Here is a 16635-nt window from a genome sequence, read left to right on the forward strand (position 1 = left end):
TTTTGAAAATTAAGAGTGCCTTTAGTGCATTTTTAATGTGTCATATAAAGTTGCAGCATTTACAATAATAAAAAAGACAACTTTTTCCAGAAGGGTTAAGAAAGACTTGTAAAAGCAAATTTTGTTCATTAATGTTGTATATGAAACCTTTTGCATTTACTTACCACTTTTCCCATTTCATGAGAGTAAGAGTAAAGTAAGTTAAGAACTGTTGCATAGTTGATTCCAGTCTTAGAATTAAATGTTAGGTCAGTTGCATTCCTGGAGTGTTAGAGAAATCATGCTGTTGTAAATGTATGTATTTCTGTTTAGAACATTAGATGCTAGAGCTCTTTGTGTCAGTGTATCTGCTTTCCATGCTGAACACTGTTAAAATCCCCATACAACCACATATGCACAAGAGTACAGCACAGTATAATTTATTAATGCCATTTCAGGACATCCACTTCAGAACATCCTGGGTTGTCCTGTGAGAAGGACTTTTAGAAGATGAGAGTATATCCACTTGCTTGCTTTGTGTGCAAGTCAATCTTGATTGCAAACATTCATTTATTGAAAAGTAACATGTAACCCTTGTTCCATTAAAAATAACAACCAAACTTTTCAGTCTTTTCTCTTTACTCCCTTGGAGATTTTCTTATGAGTAGAGCACCTAGATACACCAGACATAAAGTTTCTTGGTTGTTGGATGTTTCAGATGTTGTATGTACTGCTGCCAACCTACCTTTTTTCCTCTGTGTAGTAAGGCACTTCTCATCCGTTTTAGTGCAATTTAAAGCTGCTGTGGAATTGGTCATAGCAGTTAAATACTTAGTTTCTTTACCTATTGAATAATATTGATTCTCACCAAAGTTTTGGTGATAATCTTGTGCTTGTTTTGATTGGAAATATTTTGGTTTGTTTAATTGAAAATATTTTGCCCACTTGTGACTGTACTTTTTCTAGCTCTAAAAGGTCTGGGTTTTGGCTCCTGACATGGAGGAGTATGTGAGAGGGGAAAGCAGAAGTATGTTGTATGTAGAGCATGGGTCAGTTTTAAAATTCTTTTTGAGTCAGGGTACAACATGACTCAGTGCAGCTGTAACTAACCACAGCTAACAGATCAGTTTAGATACAGTAGGCTGATTCACCTCATGTATATTTGAAAAGTATTTTCTCTAATGATGACAGATTTCCAAAGTGTCTGCATTGGTCTTGAGGCAACACAGGCCTTGGCTTTCTCTAACAAAGTGGGTTTTTCTGATTTTCAAGTCCAGAAAAATTTGCACTTGCTGGAGGTGGGACCAGTAGCTACAAAGTTGGCCTTTCTGCTGCCTCTGGGCCCACAGCAAGTAGTTTAGTGAGTCTTAGACATAGTATTATTTAGTACCTAAAGAAGATAAAATTTATACTCATCCAGATACAACCTAAAGAACACATACAGCTTTTTGAATGTGAGTGGGTGGTCAAAAACCTTTGCTTTTGCCTCCTAGAGAGTGAATTTGTAAATTCGCTGCATAGTTTAGTAAACTGTTATTTTTTAAAATGCTTACAAGCTTGGGTTATTTAATTGCTTCTAGACTAATTACTTCCCAGGGCAGTCAGAATGAGACTTGATTCTGTTCCATAAACTTGCTTTTAAGGATGTTTATTACAACTTGCAGAGTGCTTCTGTGGAAGCTTAAGAATCTGGAATCAGGAATTAGCCTTGATAAAAATCAGTGAAATCTACTCTGGGTGTAGGCAGATAAAAGGCATGATGTCTGGTATCAGGCCTGATAAGCTACATTTCTATGCTATTTTCTTTAAACACATTTTATTTGCAGTTGATTCATTCTCTGTTAAACTATTTAATTTTTATAAAATACCACAGAAGCTTAAGTAACTTGGAAAAACTGTCAGCTGTAAAGCATTATGAGACATCCCAGATACCTTTAGTAAGATAGATAGATTTGTGTATGTGTGCACACATATATGTGATACCTACATTATTAAAATAAAATCTTATTTCATGTTTGCATAAATATAAAGAATTTAAGAAAATCTTGAAAATTACTTATTTTAAAATATGTATGGTTATGTGAACTACTGAAATGTTTTGACATATAGTCTTGGTATCTAAAGCCACTTAAATTGGAGTATTACTTAAAAAGGTTGGTGACTGTATGACACTTTTGTGGATTCAGAGTATAATTGGAGAGGGAAGATGCTTTCAGTTCAGTGCTACTTTTTCGTTTTACTATTTATGTGAAATGTGAAACCATTTACATGTATATGTACTTAAGACAGAAATGTACATTTCTATATTGAAAGGTCATTAGGAAGACATTCTGACATTTTATGGAAATTAAAGTCTTTTATATTGAAACTTTTTTTATTTTATGGAAACTTTTATACTTTATGGAAATTAAAGGCTTTTATATGCAAACTTTTTTTATATTAAAACATCTAACATTGAAAAAAATTGTTATTGAAGGGTATTTTTTTACTCAGGTATGATTTTGCCAGACTTCGTTGGAAGCTGTTTGTTGCTTTAGTTTTATCAGAGTGATAAACAAAGTATATGAAGCTCAACGGGTGTGGGCAAAAGAGGCTTCAGAACAAGTAAAGACAAGACCTTCCTGTTAATTGTTTGGAGCAGCACCAGTTTGGTTAGGTGCTGTGTACTGCAGATCTGCTCTGCAGATGCATAGTTTTTCCTTAACTACTTAATACAATTCTTCTGTTATTTTTAACAACTGTAAAACTGTTTTTATAATAGTTTTTGTAGTTCTAGTTCTCATTATAGGTATTGAAATAGCCAGGTCATTTTACAGGTCTCCTAAAACTGCGGGAATTTTGCTAACCTCACAGAAAGTACAGCTGGTTTGTGATCCACCTACGTTAGGTGGGGCACGATGTATGGGCATCGGAGTAGTTCGACTGTTAAGAGGTTAGCACCTGGTCAACAGATGGACCTTCACTCCCTCTCATTCTTTACACTGGGATGCTGATGGGGCTGTGTGGTGTCTCAGCACTCCAGGCCATCATTCTGCAGGTGGCAGGTCCCCGTGAGCATGTCACAGCATGGGTGGCTCACCTGGGAATGAAGCTGAATGTTGATTCTCACTAGAAGGAGCTGGCTGTTGTTTTCACCATGCCTTTATGGCTGCTTGTCCTGGCAAATACCAAATGGGAAGGAAGGAGGAGCAGGCAGAATTTCTTCTGCCGGCTTTTAATGCTTCTTTGGTGACTCACAAGCTCATTGATAGCTGTGGTGCTGCCATTAGGAAGTCTGTCGAATATTCCTGTTATTCAGACTGTGACTTTTTCATACAGTTATGCTGTATGGTGTTTTCTGATTTTATGGCCAATGGAATGTGTGTGAGACAAAGTTCCCTGTGTCTGTTATTGACAAGGAAGTGTTATAAAACTTTTCTTGTGTCATAGCAACATTAGCAATAAAATCTGTTCTCCTTAACTACTCTGATTAAATCTGTCATGTTTATTAATTTGCTACTGTGGTACTTTTGTACATCCTCAATTTTACGTCCTCCTGATGTGGGAGTAGCAATTTCATTTTTTAGACCACTGTAGTTTATCTTGTTCTTGTCTTCGACATTAGTCTGAATACTCTATAGAAGTAGCTGTAATGGTTTGTTTTGGTCAGGTATTCTTTAATGCTGCCTCTTTTATTTCTATAGTTTTCATAGTGATATTTTTAAGCAAATGCAATATTTTGGGCACAATCCTTTCAGAACAAGGAAGGGCTTTCAAAATAATCCTAATTGTGCAAACAATTATGGGCTGCTATGTACTGATATATTAACAATGAATGTGATGGAAAAGAACTTGTTTCTTTTTAGGCTATCTCAAAAACTTAGGTTAGATTAGGTTATTCAGCTTGGTCCTTCGGCTTCTTTAACATTTTTGTAATTAAGGAGAAAATTGTACCAGGCTTAAAAGGGGTAAATACCCTTTTGGACAACAGGTATGAAATCTTTGTGTAGCATTGTCTCAGCTGAGCTTTTTTTTTAATGCATTAAGTTGACTTGTCTCTGTTGTATCAAATTAGTTTTTCTTCCATCCTCTTGCTCCCAGTGAATTTGTAGGTTGTTTTTTTTTTTTTTTGAAATTGAAGTCTGTGTGACTTGAAGAATGAAAATCTATAACAAACATAATATTGGGGGGAAGTTGTTTATTTTCTTCACCTTTCAGGTTCTGTTTTAGTCAGGTACTGTAGTGGTTAGTTTGCTCCCCTGCCATTTGTCACTGCCATCTTAAATATAGTGTATCAGCATTATAGAGACTAAAGTGCTGACCAGAGGTGCCAAAATTGGCTCTTTAACTGCTAGGGATTGCCATAGTTGCATGAGTTCTCAGAACTCTTCCAATCTTCCAGGCCCTACCGGAAAGCAATTCAGTTAATTTATTTGTTTATTCAATAAATTCTTTACTGATTTCCTTTATGAAAGGTGATATGTCCTGAAATCTAGCTCAGGTTTTCCAGTTATGCTACTGCTATTTAGAAGACAATGGTAAATGAAAGTTTACAGAGTCTTCATTACACCTTAATTTTACAAATATGGGTACTTAGCCCACACTTTTCCTGAATTAGTTGAGAAGAATAAATGTGAGTCCACGCATAGGAGCACATCTGTCAGAATATGCCAATGTTATCTCTCAGGTTAGGTTTTAATGTCGGCTTTAGTTGTTGGATTTTAATAGGTTTTTTGTTGGCTCCATTCTGTCTGAATTCATTCATCTCCAAGATAAATAGTAGTGTTTTTTTAAAAAGAACTGGAAGCTCTTGCTGCAGTTCCAGCTGTTCTCTGCTCCAGTCTTTGGTCATATTTTCAGGTGAAGTTAGATTTGCGTGGACTCTGCTACACATGGCCTGTGACAAGTACTGATAGGAAACGCATCATCAGCCAAATGCCTAATAAACCCTCTCTGTGTTTTATTTCCTTGTTTTTTATTTTCCTTTGTTTTTATTTATAGCCTTTTGTTGTAATTTTAGACTCCATCTTGGAGGATTTTTCTAAACGTGTTTTGTTCTGTGATAAGAACTATTTCAAACTAGCCTGCCTTGTAAAAAATAGAGCTACTTGTCTTTTCTAAACGCTTTCCTGTCTTCCTTCAGTCCAACTTTAAATATTGTCACACCTGTACAGGGCCACACAGATGAGATAAAGGTAGGTCTAAGGAAAGTAGAACTCCTGGTGAGTTTTAATTCCTGGATGTATTGCTAGTGTTTCATACCTCTGATTTTCATTTATCCTCTTGACTTGTAGCTCCTTTTAGTCTATCAGTAAGGGTGGAGTCCTTGTTTAATTTGTTTTTACATGGTACTTTGGTCACTTAAACATTTTCCCATGTATTTTCTTCATTTAGGTTTAGAATAATGACCCAAGTTGCCATTCTAGCAGATATCTGTATGCAGAAGTGTCCAGTGTTTATTTTTACCTCCCAAGTAGCATTTGAAAATCTTTTAAAATTCCAGTTATAAAAATTCTAGTTAAATGGAAAAGTTGTCCTTTGTCATAGAATTCCAACCTGTAAACCGCAGCAAATTTAGGATTAATTATTCTCATACACTGACTGAACTCCAAGTGCATGACAAACTTGCAAGTGCAGTGTGTTAACGTCTTTCAACTTGTGCTCTTTCAAAACATTTAATTACTTCTTAAGATAAGTGTGAGATGATTAGAAAATCTTTATACAGGTGTTGCATCTCATGCTAATGTGTGGCTTCATCTTGGATACTGGATTTAATAGCTTGCCTCAGTTTCCCCCATGTGTTGGCTTTCTGCATCCTAAAGATGAATAAACCCAAGCATGGAGAAGATTATTTTCAATAATCTTTTTATGCTTTGCCTCAGAGACCTCATAAAGCTCTCTGGAAAAAAAGGGGACAGGAACATAACATTTTTATCCCATTGTGCAATTACATGAGTAAAAGTGCATTGTGCTTTTTAGCCAGACACATTTTCATCAGTTCTACATGTCATTCATCTCCATCCTTTGCTAAAGTTAGGAATTTTTTTTACATTTAGAAGGGGAGTTGGTGGGACTCGGCAAAATAGGGAAGTGTCTTTTCAGTGCGTTTGCCATGCAGGCGTTCAAAAGCTTAAAAATGAAGACATTTTCCACTGTGTGGGAATGTATGTGGGTGTTTGTTTTGCAATTGTTTTGGGGCTCAGCTCCCACTAGAATACAGTTGTTTTGCAGACACTACACAGTGCTGCTTGAAATGTCAATAGGTGAGCTATAGTAGGATTTAGGAATTTCAAATTAAGTTGTTGGGTTGAAAATAACGTTATTAACAAAATAAAGGAATTAACCTCCCTTAATGATTCAGGCCCCTCCTAGCAACCTCCTTTCCTCCACTGTTATGAACAAGTCATGCTGTGCTGTAAACAATTTAGGGAAGCTGATTAAGTTGAAAACAAAGCTTGTATTTGGGAGGAGGGGAACTGGAGACAGGGATCAGCTGAGTCTCCATCTAGGTCTGTCATGGGACCTGCCACAATACACTAGTGCCTGCACAGCTCCAGGTATGAGACAGCAGGGGAGAAGACAGGTGGGTTTCTTCCTGACACTTTGTGTAAGTGCCCTACTACTGTTGCTGTAATTAATTTACTATTATAGGATTTTTAAAATCCTGCCGTGTATGGATAGCTTCATTGCTGGCCTTCAAACTAGTTCTCTCAGCTTTATGCGCTTTATTTGTGTATAAAGGTTTTTGTTTATTGATTATTTAACTGGATTGTAAAAGCATGGAATGGAGGTGTTTCTTGTATTGAAGCTTAGGTCTGGTGTTCATCACATATGAGCACTTTTAAATACCATATTCCCTTCTTCAGTTCCCAGTTCACTATTTGTTGAATTCTGTTCAGCTAATATCTTCCTTATAAAACTATTTTTCCTGTTTTGGCTATGCATTGTAAAAGTAGATATCATTTAGAAGTCTTCAGAGTCGTATTATACTCAGTTCAGTTCGAGAATATTGTCACCCAGGTGAACTGAAGCAGCAGTAGCAGTTTAGTGGGTTTTCTCCTTAAATTATTACTTAAAGAGGAGGATTTCCCAAATTTTTCCTTCAAGGATTGTGGGAAAAAGTTGCATCAAGTGTGAAAGAAAATAGGTAGATTGGTAGCACTAGAAACTGTGGTACAGCGGGTGAGGCTTTTTTAAATATAGCATATCTTATATTATTTTTTGAAAAATCCTTAAAAAGGTTTTCGTGATTTTGTATTTGCTTATGTATATTTGAGAAAATATGCTGTAGGTTTCAGTATGTTAATCTTGGGAATAAGCCATCTCTTTACGCTTACTGCATTCTTGCTTTCCAGTCAACTGACTCCTTTACAGTTGTGTTCTTCTGTTTGGACTAAAAGCCGTATCGATACACATGCTTCTGGTATTAAGGATTGGAGAAAATAAAATGAAGTGAAAAGAAGGTTCATCATTACTTTTGTTACTGATACACACATGTTATTGCTCTGTTTGTGGGGGAATAGTTTCAATTATGTTGACTTTCACATTCCTTTGGAAGAAAAGCAGTTTGATAAGTAGTTTACAAAGAAATCTGTTTAATTGTAAAGCCATTAAATGAAAACAGGAAAACCCATGTGGAGCATATGAAAATTTTATTCACTTTGGATTTAGTATGGTTGACTGCATATTAAGAACATTTTTGTGTTTCTAAAAATTATATATTTCCTTCTAATGCAGCCTTCTGGAAGGTAAAAACAAAACAAAATCAAGTCTATTTCAATAGAAATTAGGAATTTGGATTCAAGTTACAATAAAGCTTAGGGTAAAAGTTGAAGGGAATGTGCTGAGTTGATTTTAAGGTATTTAGTGAGAAGTCTTCCCAAGCTTGTACATGCATGTCATTAGAAGCATGTTAAATGACATGTGAATTTGAGAGAAGCTCACTGGTCCTAATAAGACATGAGTAGATGTGGTAACTGATAAGGATTTTCTTGTAATGTAATCTGAACAGAGATTTATTTTAAAATAATTTTTATGCTTTCAAAATGCATTATTTTTGTATCTAAGGGAGATGACGTGGAGCTAATACATCTGCTCATAACTTCCTTTAAAAGAACAGGAAAGAGATTGACAAACTGTATAGATATCATAAAAACATTGGAAAAGAAGCAATGAGGAGTAAAATGACAGCTCCTTTGAATCATAATGAAGAATTACTGCCAGGGTTAGAGTACAGGCAGAGTTAGAGAAAAAATCTGTCTGACATGGTATCTTCCAGCTGTGGTGCCTTTAGCCAAAGAACATAACAAAGTGTAAGATCTTTCTCTCATGTGAGGAAAGGCTGGGAGAATTGGGATTGTTCAGCCGGAAGTAAAAACCCCAGAGTAGCCTAATTGTGGCCTTCCAGTACCTAAAGGGTGCCAGCCAGCCAGCTGCAGAGGGACTTGTTAGAAGCGCAAGACAAGGGGAAATGGCTTTAAACTTAATAAGAGTAAGTTTAGATTAGGTGAAAGTAAAGAAATTCTTTACTGTGAGGGAGGTGACAGATTGGAACTGGTTACTCAGCTAAGTGGTGGATGCCCCATCCCTGGAAGTGTTCAAGGCTACGTTGAATGGGGCTTTGAACAACCCAGTCTAGTGGAAGGTGTCCCTGTCTGTGCAAAGGGGGTTGGAGCTAGATGGTCTTTAAGTTCTTTTCAACCCAAACTGTTCTATGGTTCATCCTGGTTTCTAGCTTTCTGTAATTTCAGAGTGCCTTGTATCGGGGGGGGGGTGGGGGGGGTGGGGGTGTTATGTTATTTGTTTGGTTGGTTTTTTCTCTAAAGCCTCAAAGAGCCCTACCAAGAATCTTGGCTTCTGTTTACACTTTGGCATCTTTCAGCAGTCTTGTTGCTGACTGTTTCCCAATTTAATTATGAAATCTTATGGAAAATGTTTTGCAGGGTGGAGTTTGGTTGCATTTTGTTTGTGTTTTACTATTTAAAGCATGCTAGATGTGATAGGAGAAGTAAGAAAGTGTTTTCTACTGGCTGATCAGAGAGATGATAAATAATTCTATCAGTACAACTCATAATCCCATTGGCCTTCAGTTCCTTGATTGTTGCTGAGCTGTGGAGCCAATGTGTCTGCTTAGTTGGTTGTCTAAAGAAAGGTATTCCATGTTTCTGATGATTCTGTTAGTGTCATTTTGTAAGGGAGTAATCAGAATTCTAAGCAGTTTTCTAAATGTGACCCTTGTAGATTTTTAGTGACCGTGGTGGTTTTTGCTTTGTTCTTTTCTGTTCTGCTGGCTTCCAGATTTCTGAGCTGATATAAGATGGCCCTGAAAACAATTAAAATCAGTTTAGAAACCATTATGGGTATTTGTGCAATTGAAAATGTTTATTTCAACATTATCTGCAAACCAATATAAGCCACGTATCATGGGGTTATACAAAAGGTTTCAACGTTGTTTAATGTGCCTAAGAGTTATAATCAAGCATGAGAAAGGTGATGCATATGGATGAATATAGTGTCTGACGCAATAAATGAGTACCGAAGTTGCATGATTAATGTGCGCACTGTTTTAAGTGGCAGTGCTCTTCCAAAGGTTTGCTTGTTTTTACCTAATCATTGTATGAGAAAATCTTTGTCTGAATTTCTGGACCTGAGGGGAAGAGATTCCTGCTAGCAACCTTTGAAGTTAGGACTGAATAAAAATGCTATCAATTCCAGGTGGCTTCAGAGGAATCTGGTTATCCTTGGTCACTGTGGCCACCAAGAAGAGCTGGTGTTTGGTTCTGCAATGAAAGATGAGATGCATGAGGTTGTAACTGCAAGGGTGGGTGGGTGAGTTGCTGTTGATTATTTTGCCCTTTGGAATTCAAGGCACTTGCCTTCAGGTATGCTTAGTGGCTGGAGGCAGAAGAAGGGACATATAAATGCCATCATTTAATTTTCAGTTCCTAGCTAGGAAATAGCTGGTTCTGCCAACAGTGCCCTGGTGGGAACCTTAGGAGGTTGAAACATTACTTCACATTTGAACCAGTGAAGTAAATTTTCACCCCATTACTGCTCCAGTATTCAGCATCAGGTGATCCATCTGCAACTCTTGGTTTTGACTTATTTGAAGAATCTTCTATTTGGTACATATAGTTACATTATTATTATTTGCCCTTTTTTTGGAACACATAGGAGCATGGTAAACAGCACATATTTTTAGGGTTCCTCTGCCAACATCTGGTCCTTGTGAAAACTAAGAACTTTTGATCCATAATTGAATCTGTTATTAATACACAAGGACAAGTTCTTTCTTATTGCCTATCACCTTGAAGTCTTGAAGAACTCCTGCTAAAAGTTCTTACGATGTCCATCTTGGAAGTCTAGGTGTTCAGCTAGATCATCCTTCCTCATATACATCTTGGTTGCTTGGGGGAAAAACAAAGAGATTTGTGAAGCGTGATTTCATTTTCCATTACATTTATCTAGTTGTCTTCTGACTTGTGTTTCTCATAACTTTAGCCAATTTTTCTGGTATAAAGTTAAAATTATTCTGCAGCTACAGCAATGTTTCTTTTGAGCTTAAATAAAATAAAACAAAAAGGAACTGAACTCTTAATTTCTTTGTATTCTTTCTAGACAGAGAAAATATCCGTATTTCAGTTATTTTTTGCATGTTTCCTTTATATCCATAAGTGACTTTAGCAATTATTATGAAAAATTTGGACACGTAGAATGTTAATCTGGAATTTTAAGACTTGAAGGAATTATTTTTCTGCGTCTTTTGTTTAAACATTTGGGATTAACCTAGGACTTAATGAAAATAGGTCTTTCACTTGTTTAGAAAGCCATGTCTGTGTAACACTAGCTTTGGAATAATCTTCACCTTGGTTCTTATTTTACTCTGTTATAACAATGGGAGCAATGCATGCTTTTGCTGCCAAAACTAAAGAGTTGAAAAGGAAGAGGGGAAAAAAGGAGGAAGCTGTATGTTCAATATCAAAGCAACTTGTGGGGTTAAGTTAGAAAAATGATGTTAAAATTAAGTCTGTGCTCTGTTGAAAATGTACTTAGCACTCTCCTAAGTGCAGAGTAAAACGGCACCATTTGCTGTAATAGATAAATGACAAGTAATAGTCTTACATTATAAGAGACAATTTAAAGGTTTGTGATACTAACATTTGGACTGATTTGTGTGGTGTCTTGTACATTGGAGCATGTGGATGACACAACAGCATGGCTTGAATAGATGCTTCCGTTCTTGTATCTTGGTATCTGTTGGTATCTGTCTTGCAATAAGTTCACTGTTAACAGTCCTTTCAAAATGCAGCAGAACACTTTTGAGAAAGATGTTTTATGAACAAAATTGCATGGTTTTGCACTAGACTTAAATATTGGCTCTGTCAATTCTAAGATACTTATGTCTGCTTTACTTGTTTATGTAAAGCTAAAGATACTCTCTGTTCCTTTACACTGGCTCCTTTACAGTCCTAATGAATGTAAAAAAACATTTCTATTCCTTTTTCTTGTAATCTGCAATTTACCTTGTTTCACTGGGGTACAGTGCTCTCTTTAAAAGCATAATACAAAGAGGTACAAATAACAACATGTGTAAAAGTGCAAATAAGTATTTCTTACTAGAAGGGGACTAGAGCAAACTTCTAAAGTGTAAGTTTTAGTTAATGTATTTTTTTATTCAAACTTGCATTAAGACCAAATATTCTTTGCTTCTAACAAAGCTTGCAGTTCTAAGAGGCCTACTATTAAATTTTTCATATGACTTCAATTGAATGGAGCTCTCTCTTCATAATTGGTTTATCTCCAGTTTGAAAATACGTAAAAGTAATGCGAAAGTAGAGGTTTTCTTATTCATATAAAGTTTTGATTAAAGTTTGTGGAGTGCTTAAGAAATCAAATATAAATTAACTAAATTAATGCCTTTTTCTCTGTAGGGTGCTGGTCAAGACAAACTTGGAATATACGTCAAGTCTGTTGTGAAAGGAGGTGCTGCAGATGTGGTTAGTAATATTCTTAATTCATCAATTTCAAAAGTAGTAAGAGCCTTTGGAAATGCTTGAAAGTCCTTTGTTTACTAGTCTGTGTGAATGATTGATTGTTGTAATGGAGATCATGCTAGCATTGGTGTATGAATTTTCTTCTCTTGAACACGAATTTAGGATGGTCGTCTGGCCGCAGGGGATCAGTTGCTTAGTGTGGATGGTCGAAGTTTGGTGGGCCTGTCCCAGGAGAGGTACAGAATGCTTTCCTTGGTTGTTTTTATACAAAGAAAATGTTAGCTTAATAATGTACCAAAATGGGCAGAAGCTCATGTTTTTTACACTTTGGGCTTTGTCTTGGCGTTTGATAACTGCCTATGGATAACTGTAGCAACATGTTCAACTGTTTGTGTACTATTTTTCTCTTCATACAGTATGGGTTATCTATGTGGAAGAAATTGTATTATACATTTGGATTTTGGTTTTGAACAATCTTTATTTAGGTCTAATTTTAAATACTTTGGCTTCTGACCTTTGAAGCAGAAACTGGAACTAACTAGTACTTGTCAGTAGGTATAGTACTTGTCAGTAGGTCTGTGTGCATAAACCTATCTTCTTGTCACTATCTTGTAATTTTTTTCAAAGGAATTTTAAGTATTAATCTGAAAAAGAGTGCTTTGTCAAGCAACAGATTACTGATAATAAGGGTAACTAAGTAATACAGTGCCTAATTTAATTTTGTTTTATTTGCTCTGCCTTTTTTTACAGGGCAGCAGAACTTATGACTAGGACAGGTTCTGTAGTAACACTAGAAGTAGCAAAACAAGGAGCAATTTACCATGGCCTGGCAACCCTGCTTAATCAGCCATCCCCAATGATGCAAAGAGGTAAAGATACTAATATTGATGTTAATGAAAGCTTTGTAAGTCTGCCTTCTGGGTTCATAAGAATGCAGAAAATAGAATAATTTACAGTGTCATACCAAGTATTACTATAATATTAAATCAGACAAGAATTGCACACAAAAAAAGAAATTTCCTTTCTTATCAGAAATTCATCTGGTTTTAAATAGTGCTTGAAATTTTCCTAGTCTAGTAATGAATAAATCCTTTGCACATGTACCTTTCAAAAGTTAATTATGCATTTAAACACAATTTTGATTTGAATTAATTTCCGTTTTAACAAACTGAATATAATTAATATAAAGGGCATTAAACTTAATGGCATTTTTTGTCCCTTTTATAAGAGCTTCTCTCCTCTCAGAATATGTCTTCTATGTAACGACAGAGTGTAGTGTAATTAGTAGGAGATAAATAAATGTAAACAGAAGCCCTGGAATGTATTTTGCCATTGAATTTTAATTTTTTTTTTTTAACTAGAAATGTTGAAATGTATCTTCTTAAGTTTCAGTGTCTGATCATAAGAAGTTCTTGGAGGCTTTCCAGTGTTTTATTTTATGATCCTACTTCAGGGTACTAACAAAACACATTTTAAACTCCAATATAAAATACTGTTGTAAAGGAAATAATTTTGTTAATGAAGACATTTTCTACATACAGGGTAGTATAGGAAAGAATGGGTTAAAAGAACAAATCCTTATTATCACAGTTGACAACACCATCCCAGATGCCATATGTCTCAGTCATCCAGAGACCTTTCAGAGTAACATATTTAGTTTTTCCAATTGTTGTGGTACCTTGTCAGAAGTTCTTTTGAAGAACACAGATGGAGGGAATTCTGTAGATTTGATAGAAGATTGGGATTGCATAAATGAAAAAAATAAAGATTTTTAAATCTAGCATTTGCTTTACTGGGAACTTAATTTTTAAATATAAGCTCAAGGTAGCTCTGGTTTAAAAAAAAATACGCTAGGCAGTAGTTAAGTGAAAAGGAGAAACTACATATCCAACTGTTACAGTTTCTGACCGTCGTGGCTCAGGTAAACCCCGACCAAAGAGTGAAGGTTTCGAGCTGTATAACAATTCCACGCAAAATGGATCACCTGAGAGTCCTCAGCTGCCGTGGACAGAGTACAGTGAACCAAAGAAGCTGCCAGGGGATGACAGATTGATGAAGAACAGAGCTGATCATCGTTCCAGTCCCAATGTAGCAAGTAAGAAAAGTTAACCTCCTTTTGGGGATAGATTCCTCCTCCAGTAGTTTTAGAGGCTGTTGTATTCAAAAGGGGGTGACTGTTTTTAAAAATTGATTAAGTTTAAAATACCAGTGTAGTGGTAACATTTGGAGCAAGCTTCTTGCTAGAACTACTTAAAGACAAAATAGTAGTTATTTTGTGAATACTGTTCCTTTGTTAAGTCTTTATTAAGGTCTGTAAATTATTATTAACAGTCATGTAAATGCTTCCTTTAACTTTCCAACAGATCAGCCTCCAAGCCCTGGGGGAAAGAATGCTTATGCATCTGGAACTACCACCAAAATAACCTCAGTCTCTACTGGAAATCTTTGTACAGAGGTCAGAAATGGCAAGCAAAATGCTGGCTATTAAACTTTCTTTATCTATTAGTAGTGTCAGTGGGCTTGAGTCAAAGCAGTGTCTTACTGAAGTATTTGACCACAGTGCTAGAGCTTGTGACTGGGTGGGGTTTTGCTTATTACAGCTAATGAAAGGTTTGGAAAGTTTTCAATTATTTCATTTAATTTTGTTCATGAAGTTGTCCTTGTGATTTCTTAGGTTTGTATAATGTTGCATACTTGCTTTGAGACCATAAAAACATGAGTCATAGCCACAGTTATATTTGATACTAGGCAACCTCTTCATCTCCTGTCCCAGATGAGTAATGCTCTTAGGAGCCAAAAGAAAATATTTGGAAAAAGCATGTTTAGAACAATTTTCCATACAGATCTATGTGATTAGAGAATCCTACCTTATTTTTTTCTCTCTTTTCCAGGAACAGATTCTGCCACCGCGACCTGAAGCTTATCCCATCCCAACACAGACCTATACTAGAGAATATTTCACATTCCCAGCTTCAAAGTCACAGGATCGAATGGGTCCATCTCAGAGTCAGTGGCCAAGTTATGAAGAAAAACCCCAGCTTCAGGCAGAAAGTAATCATTCTATCAATACTACCATGCAGGTGAGAAGTAATTTTTTTCAGTATGAGGAAACAAATCAGAAAGAAACTGCTTGCTTTCCGTTCCTGGACTGCTAGAGACTTTTTTCAGAATAGTCAATTCTCTACAACTATACCATGAGACGGGAACAACTATACTTTTGTCAAGGTGGGCTTGGGTTCAGGAACCGTATGGTTTGGTTTTTTTCCCTTTTCATTTTGCATTTTTTCCCCCATTCCTTTTACCAGAATTTGTTGCCATGTTCTGCAGACCTGTTATCTGGGATATTTTAATCCCCCTGGTAGAGATAATGGGGTGTAAGTGGTAGTAGGGTTCATCTTGTAAAATGTTTTGTGGCTTTCTGGAAAGCAAACTAAATCTCCATTCTTCCAAGAAGGTTTATGTGGAAAAATGTTTGCCTGAGGAATGTGTTATTTAAGTGATAAAATATTAAAACTGAAATAAAACAGTTCTTTGAGACCTATCCAGGGTGTTCACTGAAACAGATTCTCTGTTCCTAGTTAAAAAAAGAAATATATAACTTAATCATATCTATTATCAAAGTGTAGATGCACCTTGACATGGAATGACCATTGTACTTTCAGAAGTTCAAACACAGTGTTGTTCGGCTCCTATTAGTGAGAACTTCACTCAAATCCATACAGGAAATTAAACCTAGATCTACTAAATCTAATTACTGGATGATCTTCTTTCTCTAATCCACCAGACTTAAAAATATAGAGGTTTGGTTTTTTGTTGTGGTTTTTTTTTTTTTCTTTTCCTGCTGTTTCTTACTTAGTGATAAGAGCAGAGCCTTACAACAGGCTTATCTTTTACTTCTGGAAAAGTGTTGTGTAAATTATCATGAGATTCTGTCTAAGTAAGTAAAGAAAGAATTGTTTATAGGTTGCTCACATGTTCATAGGCAAATGAATTCAGTAAAAAGTCACTTTTATTTCGGTGTTTTTTTAGTATTATAGAGATTAAATTCTTGTTATTTGGGCTGTTAAAAAAATAGATGCTTTGCTCCAAGTAGGATGGTAATTTTGAAAGGGAATGCTGCAAGTTGAACAACTTTGGCAAATAGATATAGAAGTATTTTACTGAATTTCCATGCTTAACTCTTCCACATTTCATGATTTCATCTCACTTAACCTTTGCTGCATAATTAACATCTACATGCTTTCTGTCAGTGATGGGAGAAAGGGGAGGCGGGTGTCTCCAGAGAATGGTTCCTACCCATTTGTCTTAACTGAATTCTATGGTAATTGTTGCCTGGACACGCATCTCTCCCCTGCTTAAAACAAGCTTAAGTGAGTAGCTTAGATGAGGTGGTTAAAACGGGTAAAGATGAAGCCCATCTATTAAAGTTGTTGACAGACATGAATTTAAGCTATAGCCTTAAGGCTGAAGGCAGGGCAGAAAAGGATTTTGCTAAAGCAAAATAGAAGATTTAATTTCTTATGAGCACTGAAAGTGTTAATAGTTTTTTCTTGCCAGACTATAGTTCTTTTAAGTTGAAAATTAGAAGAAAACAGAAGAAAAACTTTTACAAAAATAAAAAAAATACACTTTAATCTTTGCAGAGAGAACTGGGCTTGTAAAAAAAGCTGCTAAATGCCTGTTT

At 35.9% G+C, this 16635-nt stretch overlaps 1 protein-coding gene across 19 annotated transcripts in view; it reads left to right on the forward strand.

Annotated features, from left to right (window-relative positions):
* Positions 1-16635, forward strand: part of AFDN (afadin, adherens junction formation factor) — a 116402-nt gene that overhangs the window by 81684 nt on the left and 18083 nt on the right. For 18 of the 19 annotated variants that reach the window (XR_009485762.1, XM_059841500.1, XM_059841510.1 and 15 more), the window contains 6 exons: positions 11889-11954; positions 12114-12187; positions 12702-12820; positions 13852-14046; positions 14315-14406; positions 14843-15031. Coding sequence is in view for 18 of the 19 variants with exons in the window: in XM_059841500.1 (XP_059697483.1) it covers positions 11889-11954; positions 12114-12187; positions 12702-12820; positions 13852-14046; positions 14315-14406; positions 14843-15031 (735 nt within the window). In the remaining variant the exon portion in view is untranslated. The remainder of the gene's footprint in view (positions 1-11888; positions 11955-12113; positions 12188-12701; positions 12821-13851; positions 14047-14314; positions 14407-14842; positions 15032-16635) is intronic. The other variant, XM_059841501.1, reaches the window with a different exon arrangement.

This window comes from Haemorhous mexicanus, chromosome 3 (genome assembly GCF_027477595.1).
Source record: "Haemorhous mexicanus isolate bHaeMex1 chromosome 3, bHaeMex1.pri, whole genome shotgun sequence".
Taxonomy (NCBI): Eukaryota; Metazoa; Chordata; class Aves; order Passeriformes; family Fringillidae; genus Haemorhous; species Haemorhous mexicanus.